This window comes from Daktulosphaira vitifoliae, unplaced genomic scaffold, assembly GCF_025091365.1.
Source record: "Daktulosphaira vitifoliae isolate Bord-2020 unplaced genomic scaffold, ASM2509136v1 Scaffold_4, whole genome shotgun sequence".
Taxonomy (NCBI): Eukaryota; Metazoa; Arthropoda; class Insecta; order Hemiptera; family Phylloxeridae; genus Daktulosphaira; species Daktulosphaira vitifoliae.
Genome location: NW_026099575.1, coordinates 43,013,914 through 43,022,953, shown reverse-complemented (window position 1 = coordinate 43,022,953; position 9,040 = coordinate 43,013,914). Strand labels below are relative to the sequence as shown.

The window sequence follows — 9,040 nt, the reverse complement described above, 5'->3', positions numbered from 1 at the left end:
TATGGAATGCGTAAGAGGGAGGTTAAATCTTGTGTAAGGGTATTATTTTATTATTCATCTTATCCACGGGAAAACACTGATTTGGTGATATATTTTATTAAATATAAGTATTAATTATTACATGTATTAAAGTGTGATACTACACATAGAAGGGGAGGTGATGATGAAACTCACCATAAGGTGATCATTATTATGATATTAAAGTAAATAAATAAATATGTACAATATTATACTATTTTATAAGAATTGAGTTATTTTTTAATTTTAGAGAAAATATTTATACGTTAGATATAATATTTTATCAAATTCTTTTTTGATTATTCAGTCACACTACCGCGTTTGTTAATAGACATTTTTTGTTAATGTGTAATCGTTATTGTATAAAACATGTATATACATAATCTATTACATATATTTGTATACAAATATTTAGAAATCGAGAGTTTAAAATTAATTATTATGATATTAAAGTGAAATTACTTAAGTGATGAAGAAAAGAGTTAGTATACGGGGATATGTGTCCTATGATTGGCTGACCCCCCTATGAAAATATGTGATTTTTCCGCATAAATGAGCATGAAATCGTTGATAAAGTCACAGTGTCATCAAGAACCATCAGCTCTAAAAAGAAGACTCTACTCTATGAATAATATGGCTGCCGAACCTGTAAGAAAACAGCGCTACATTTATATCGCACCAACACCGCCAGCCGAGATGATTGACTCTAACAGTTACACTATTGCGTTCAGCGACAGAAAATTTTTGCAAGTGGGCCTGAATCCAAAGGATGACTTCAATGTTACGGTATGCATTATTACTCCTTCACGATATATTAGTATGTCAGCAGATTATTTAAATAGTATTTACGGTATGAGGGATGAAATAACATTATTCCTACAATCACCTCCGGTAAAAGGAGAGAACATTATGTTATACCAAAATGTCGATTTTAATATAACCAAAGTATTGTACCGTGATACCATGCATTTAGTATTAGAATCCAGAATAGTGGATGGGTGTCGAGTGTTATTGAATAACGAAAACATTAATAGACTTATGGACTTACAGTGTACTATTAACAGTGCAATATCAAGAAAAATAAAAACACGTTTACTATTAAGCCATCAAATAGACCGCATTATACAATATGCCGACAGTAAATGGTCAGGTTATAAAATTCAACATTCGAACAATGATGAAATGGTTAATTTTATAAAAAGTTTGAACGACATAGAAATATGCGATACTATTCCTAAAGGTGACAGTAAATACATAAGCGAGCTGAAGAATTTAGCGTACAATGTAATAGTTGATAGTTGGGTCAAGTCATGGTCCAACGACATACTTCAAATTAATGTGAGTTTAATAAACATAGATTGTAATAACCTTTATTGTTATTAAATATATAATTATGTTTTAGGAAAAAGAAGAAGAAATGTGCGATGAAAATGATGGACCAACATTTTTCAATACAACAGTGTATACCCAAGAAAATAGTTATAGTCCATGGGCTTCACAATGGCCGAAACCCAATCACGTCAGAAAATTAACTTATATTAATAATTTATAAACAATAACTTTATATATTGTACTAGTTTCTTATAATAAACTTATAATCTAAAATAAAAACAGTGTTGTTATTTGCATATAATATATTTATTTTATAATAATAATTACAAGATTAATAATAAATGTTTACATAAACATGTAAAAAATGATAAAATATACGGATGGTACCGTCAAAAGGTGTATATGTAAATACATTGTCTGAAATTACAAGAGCATATGCAGTTGTATTAGCAGGGAACGCGGATGATGCTTCAATTTCAATACGTAGGTCAAATGACGGGACTGTAATTGTGTCGGTCTGCTTTGACACATTAATCACTGCAATAGAATTATAATAATGATATTAAAAAATAATATTAAATATGGTTAAAATAAAAACATCTATACATTTGTCGGTTAAATAACAAGGTATTTGTATGGTGGATTTGTACCGCACATATTTGTACAGTATTCATTATCACATGTAAAAAATGTTAAATTTCATGATGTAAAATAGAATATGTGTATGAAAAAACTATGTTTAAAGATCTATACCTGTTCTTGTACTTCATCCTGTCACATGCATAACACTAGAAGCAATTGCTAATTTTGTTACCCTTAATGTATATTATTATTAATATTATATACAAAATATGAAAGAAAAAAATAATTAACTTACAACAAAAACAAACTTATTATTTACAAATTATAAATACCACTCTGAATATTCATCTACAGTCTCGCCATCCAAATTAAAATTAAGATAGGTAATTGGGGTGCGATAGTATGTCGGTACCAAATTTGCCATATGCTGAGTCGAGTTAAGCTCAGTTAAACCTATGTTTAATATTCATAATCATAATCTTACTTTGAATCTATATTGGCTAATATAAATCGTCAAATGAAAACCAGTTTCAATGATAATGCTAACATTCATCTTGATTACGTAATACAATTAAGTTGTACATGCAAACAAGATCAATTATACGACGATTTTTAAATCTACTCCCCAACTTTTGACTGCTACCTGTAAATAAGCTAAGTCTTTCTGTACAATAAAAATAATCTATGTAAACATAATTTTCAACCTTTATAAAGTAAATTAGTTTCGTGTATTAACTATTAGTTTTAATTTTATTATCAAAAGTATTACTAATAATTTTTTTTTTNTATTAGTTTTAATTTTATTATTAAAAGTATTACTAATAATTTTAATACTTTCAAGCCAACGTTTATGCCCATAATCAGACTTTACGGTGAGTAGCTTTTCATACAATTTTCGTAAATAAATCTCCTGATCGACCGATGTACGTTCAATTAAATCGTATTTTTCATACTCTGCATTATTAACGAAATATTCGACCACTACATCGGCCCAAATGTTGATATATTGTCCGGTATAGTAGACATCTCTTAATAATGCCCTATGTTGATAACATTTATTGATTTCACAACTACAATATTGTGATTATAAATTATTAACTAACATTATTATTATAAAACTAAATAATTTATCACAGAACGCATTTTATCAAATATTGAACACTTTCCTTTAACACTCTGTATTTTATTATAAAAACAATTTTGATGTTTTTACTTATTGATTTTTTTTACGTTTATTGAATAAGTATATTTTTAGAGAGTATATTTTTTTATTGAGAGATCGATACCAATATTTCTAAAATTTTCCTCTGGTCTGGCCAAAAAAAGATTCAGAAATATCTATATCTATGTAAAAAATTTATCAAGGCAGAATTGTGGTGGCCCAATGTGTCCCGGTGCTAAAATAAAGCACCTTGAAAGGATGCGGCACAATAATTTCCAAGACAAAAATTAAACACCAAAAATATATTTGTAAGTTTCTTTACGCTGTCTGCGGGCGCGATGTTTATTAAAACAAAGACATTAGTAACGAGACTAGCTACCCAATACGCATAGGCTTACAAATATATTCTAACCTAATATACCTAATTCTTGAATAATATTTACTTGCAACCTTAACTCTGTCTGCCAGCGCGATGTTTGTTAAAACAAAGACATTAGTAACCAGACTAGCTACCCAATAAGTATAGGATTGCAATACACTTAGTCAAATAAAATTACCATTAAATAAATTTAAATCTCAATTTAAATTGAGAAGATTGTGACCTTTAGCTCTGTCTGCCGGCGCGATGTTTGTTAAAACAAAGACATTAGTAACGAGACTAGCTACCCAATAAGAAAAGCTCACAATAAATTTTTAAGATTAAATAAAAATCTAAAGTTAGGTTGGGTTTATTATTAAAATAAAATAATTTTAAAAAGATGTAATGTTAAAAATATTATTTTATATTTATTTCCACAACAAGAAAAATAAAATATTATTAATGATTGAATAAATTAAATTAAATTAAAAGATTCACCAAAACAAAATTCACTTTAAAATTTCTAAGTGTCATTTAGTTTTAAAGAAAAATATTCTAAGTCCAAATTAATTAAAAAATCGACTAAGTCCCGGAGAGTGAAATTTTGAGTAGAGTGTCGTAGATTTTGTGTATTTTAAAATCGTCAAAAGAACTGGTTTAGATGGGGAAAAATGGCTTTTTATAGTGTGAAGGGGGTAGCCCAGCGATCTCTACCGTGATCCTAGAAGCTGAGGCTTTGTATTCTAATTGGTTAATTAAAAGAGGCTTCCTGCATGTAGGCGTTACTTAATAATTTCTACAAGAGGGAGATTTTATCGTATAGTTAAAGGGTTATTTTGTATTTTAAATAAGAGAACCCTGTTTTGGTGATCTTGTATAATCATAATATGTGACATACATGAACAAATGATAACATCTTATTATATATTAATATTATATGTAATAATATAATATTACATCTGCTGTATAATTACACGCACGTGAATACTAAGGCAGCAGACTCATCATTGTCGTACGCTCTTTCGCCTCTTCGTTTCTCTTTTATTTGTGTTACGACAGTTGTTTTCTGTTTTATAAGCTAGTTAAATATGACGTTTAAAAAAATAATACATACCCTTGTAATATATAAGGGGTTTTATTTATAAAAATATTCTCAGTTTTAAATTTATGGAAATTTTATAAAAATACTTACTTATGTAATCGCTACCAAGATAATTTTGTGAGAAATTAAAAAATATAAATATTTTGTTTTTGTTTTTTACATAGCAAATATAATTGCTATTGACACGGCACCGCCTTTTGCTCTAGGCTGGCGCTCACCCGTGTCTCTCTCGATATCAGCCGTCCAGCTATTAATATAACAATCGGTCGTCATCGGTTGTTTCCCCGCCCTTGACACTGAGATAAGGCCGCCGCCGAATATGGATTACCGATATTGCGTTCTATTCGTTTTCCGACGTTGACCTGAACTGGTTTTCGCTGTGTACGAGTGTTTTCTTTACTTTACGTGGATTGTGGAACAACAATTCATACGGCAATTACCTACTTACTAATTTTTGTGGTTAATTCACCTGTCTGTGCCGGTAGCCGCGTGCGGAACTCTATTCTCAATCATTAATAACATAGAAATATATATAAATATCAATATACATAGATATATGCCTATTATTATTATTAGAGCGTAATATAACTATAGCTCATTTCATTTTCCTTTTAAACTTGTGTGTGGTATTCACCCGTATACCGGGAGACGTGATATCAGTGTTCAACCGTACACCATATTGGATTACGCGTTAAGTGGCTCCCCGAAAGGAATCTCAACCGGCCGAGGGAAGTTAAGGTAAGAGGCTTTGAGCCGATTCAGTTTTTTTTCTAATTATATTAGATTTTAGTTTTAACTTGAAACGGTGAAGTCTCCCTTACAAATTTGATAGTTCATATAGTTATTTGAACGGATTTCACTGGTGATAGCAGTGAATTTTTACCTGGGTTATTCACAGTTACGTGTTAGCGGGATTAGATTTAGCCTGGTCTCAGGGAAAATTTTTTTTTTAAATAAAGTTAGAGCAGTTTATCTAATACAATCCGCCGTAAGTATTGTCGTTTAAAGCGTTGGTTACAGTTTGTTATAAAGACCTTATCGATATCGACAAGAAGTGAAGTTACAGTCTTTTGGTAGATAAAAATAGTATATTTTCGTCTGACCTTGTCAAAGCGGCCGATTCCCAGGGAACCGTTATTATTATTGTTGACTCGCTGCCATATCATATACGGCGGCCCCGTACCATCTCATCGCGGTGCTTTATTACAACAATAGCAATAATAATAACACTTGTTTTCTACAGCAGTAGTATATTTTACCGTACACGAAGATATTGTTTATCTCCGCTTTTAGAGTAACATACATTTGATTATTTAGTTTTGTAAACAAACAAAATATTCACGGTCAATATGTCGGGGAAAACATTAGCACAAATGAATTGCGCTGAATTACGTCGAGAATGCGCTTTTAGACAGCTACCATGCTACGCGACGAAACCCAACACGCTAGTTATGCTAGAGGAAAACATACATAGCGAAGGGAGGAATCCAGCTACTGAAACTTTACCGCCCCGTACGCCGCTCGATAGCGAAATCCGGTCCGCGAACCCGAAGTGGGGGTTTTAGACAACTCCACGGACCGTATCTGTGAACTCGACGCGAATAATCAGCAGCCCGGCGTACCACCTTTACAGGAGGAACATCCGGTGAACGTCGCGCTACACACATCAGACGACGAATCTGATGTCGAACGACCGGGGGAACTTACGCGCGCAAGCGGTCAGCTAGGCGCACCGTACGTCGAGGACGTATACGTTGCCCGCTCGATAGCGCACGCGGCAGAACAAGTCGGGGCGATCCGACAGAACATTCGCGACAATTCGAATAACGCGTGGATCGAGGCACGGATGACTGAATTAGAAAGGTCGCTCTCGCGTATGTCAATGGAACAGCGACAGATTTCAAACATGCTGGAGCGAATCAGTCAAAATATACTGCCGTCCCCACATGTTGATGCACAACCGACTATTCGTCAAGCTAACGTCGAACGAAACGATAGTCGACGATCGGACGCGCATCGTGTTACATTCGGTCCATCGGGAGCGACGAACCCGACGCGATACGACGCAACACTACACGAACGCCTCGCGGACATCGAAGCGCAAGAAGCCCGCAACATGAGACGGTCGTACGGACAAGCGTCGCTACCACGGATGTGTAGCACGGGTTGGCAAGACGAACATATTCCGCGCACTCATACATATGAGAACGAGCCGACCGATTTTTCGTTTACGCGCCAACCACGGGAGGGGCAATTCGACACGACCGACGGACGTCGGTCTTTCAATGATTTGTCGCCTACCCGCAGCTCGCGGTCTGTATTGGTACCTTACCACGACCTACCCACCGTACGCGCCTGTTTACCTGAATATTACGGGAGAAACGAAGAGGACCCACGGGAGTTTCTAGACAGAGCGGAGGGTCTACTCTGTCAAGGCGGTATACACCCAACGGCATGGGTGACTATCGTCGTCCCGTTTTTGAACGACAGGACAGGTGATTGGTGGCGAGCGATTAAATTAAATAATATGCCATGGGCGGAATTTAGGTCCGAATTACTCGAGGAGTTCGACAATAGATAGTGTTTAATTTTAAAATTTTAATGGATTATATGCATTACTAGTGCAAAGTATGTCCTCGATGGAGGATTTCTCCACTATAAAGTTATTTGACAAATGTATCAAACAAAATTTTTTTCCATTTTCTTATTCATTTTCCCATTCTAAATTTTGATAGAATATATCTTTAACAAAAGTACAATTTTCTTAATCTTCAATTTTTATTTCTATTGAATTTGTACGCTATTGACCTTTGCAATGTTCACATATAATAGAACATTTAAGCCCTGTTTTTTGGCAGCCACAATTTTTACCAGCTCCAGCACCTGACTAAAGGCCGTTTTATGACAATTATCTTTATTATTAGCTAAAATTTCGGTGGCAATTGACATAATATAATTGTTGTTTGGGAATGTACAATTTAGCGTTTAGTTAGGTTTAAACAATATAGCGTCAAATCAATTACCTACTCTATCGCTTGTATATTAATATACACTACACTTTAATGATACAATAAATAAATAAACTCACACATTCACACTTATGCATTTATAACATTGTGTCTAACGTAAGTGTAACATAATAAAAAGTAACCGTAAAATGAAAAAAATGAAAAATAAATTTTAGTACTCATATTAAATGTAATGTAACTCGAAAAATATTTGTTTAAATGAAAAAATATATGATAATTTTTTTGTTTATAATTATCTTTTAAACAACTTTTGTACGAAACTTTTTTTTGTAAGTCAAATATTTTTTGAGAAAATTAAAAAGGATCATATTTTTTAACTTTTGCGAGTCTGTAAAAAAAAAGCTCAAGTCCAATCGATGAGGACTTTTAGTATGTCATTATATATATCTTAATTCAACTTTAAAAAAAAAAAATTTGGTTGGGAATTTTTTCCGCCATTTTTCCTTCGTTGACTGGCCTATACTAGTAATATTGAAAATACTTTTTTGGCTTAATTAATTTCAAGTACTTTCTGGTCCAGTACATAGTTATCATGGTGAAGCTTGGATAAAATAAAAGGGATTGTATAGTCTCTATAAAAATAGGGACACTAAACTTTTATTAGTACCCATAATATTGTCAGTCGAATATATTTTAAGTAACTGTATACCATAAAGTTTATAAAAGAATATTAGTCTATAATAAATATATCAGTTATACTTTTCCAGTGTCTTAAATTTTAATTGTACAGAAGTAATATTAATCACCGTGATATCTTCTATAAAAAACGTTATTTGAGTTTTTTTCGAATTATGAATCCTATCCAAATCAAAATTTAAAACAACTACGAAAACTAGTTTTTTTTTTAAATTTTTTTTGCATGTATGTTTTTTTTTTCATAAATTAACAAATTTTGAATAAAAAATATTCAAATTAGAAAAACTATTATTGTGATAATCAATTATTATTTTATTGTGTTTCTTTTTTTTTTTTTTAATATAACTAAGAAAATTTATAAATTTATGAACAAATACCAAATGATAAATAAAGAAATTAAGCATCTATAAAAAAAACGCAGCACAGAGGTGTTGCGGCACAGTGGTGACGTGGCATAGTTGGGTCAAGTATAACGATATCTGACAGTGATTAAAAACACTATCATAAAAAACGCTTCAATGCAAATCTTTAGATAGTGTTTAGTTTTAAAAAATTGGTTGATTATTCCAAAAGCTACATGATCTGCTATTTCTTTATTTATAACCTGATTAAGATAAAGTATGTCGAATAAAAGAGGGATATAAATATTATTTTCCATAAAAATTGTACTGATTTAAAATGTAAAAAATAACATCGAGTATTTTCACACAAAAATAGCATTCGGTAGTCATTTTCTCCAAGAAGATAAAATAAAGTCCGAAATTTTTTTTTCCATAATAATGTATATTACATTAGCTTTAATTTAAGATTTATATAAAATT

The 9,040-nt window shown here is 32.1% G+C and overlaps 1 protein-coding gene across 1 annotated transcript; it reads left to right on the top strand.

The window, feature by feature from the left end:
- Positions 1–381: 381 nt before the first annotated feature.
- LOC126905981 (uncharacterized) lies at positions 382–1,673 on the top strand. The gene is made up of 2 exons (XM_050686199.1): positions 382–1,356; positions 1,421–1,673. The coding sequence occupies exons 1-2, from the start codon at positions 571–573 to the stop codon at positions 1,568–1,570; spliced, it is 936 nt and encodes a 311-aa protein (XP_050542156.1). The 5' UTR covers positions 382–570; the 3' UTR covers positions 1,571–1,673.
- The last annotated feature ends 7,367 nt before the right edge of the window (positions 1,674–9,040 follow it).

What these genes read in the sequence shown, in the direction of transcription:
- LOC126905981 (XM_050686199.1), top strand. Translation starts at nt 571, where the DNA reads ATGAGCATGAAATCGTTGATAAAGTCACAGTGTCATCAAGAACCATCA. An exon ending in ACGACATACTTCAAATTAAT is followed by an intron (nt 1,357 to 1,420) that starts GTGAGTTTAATA and finishes ATTATGTTTTAG; the next exon opens with GAAAAAGAAGAAGAAATGTG.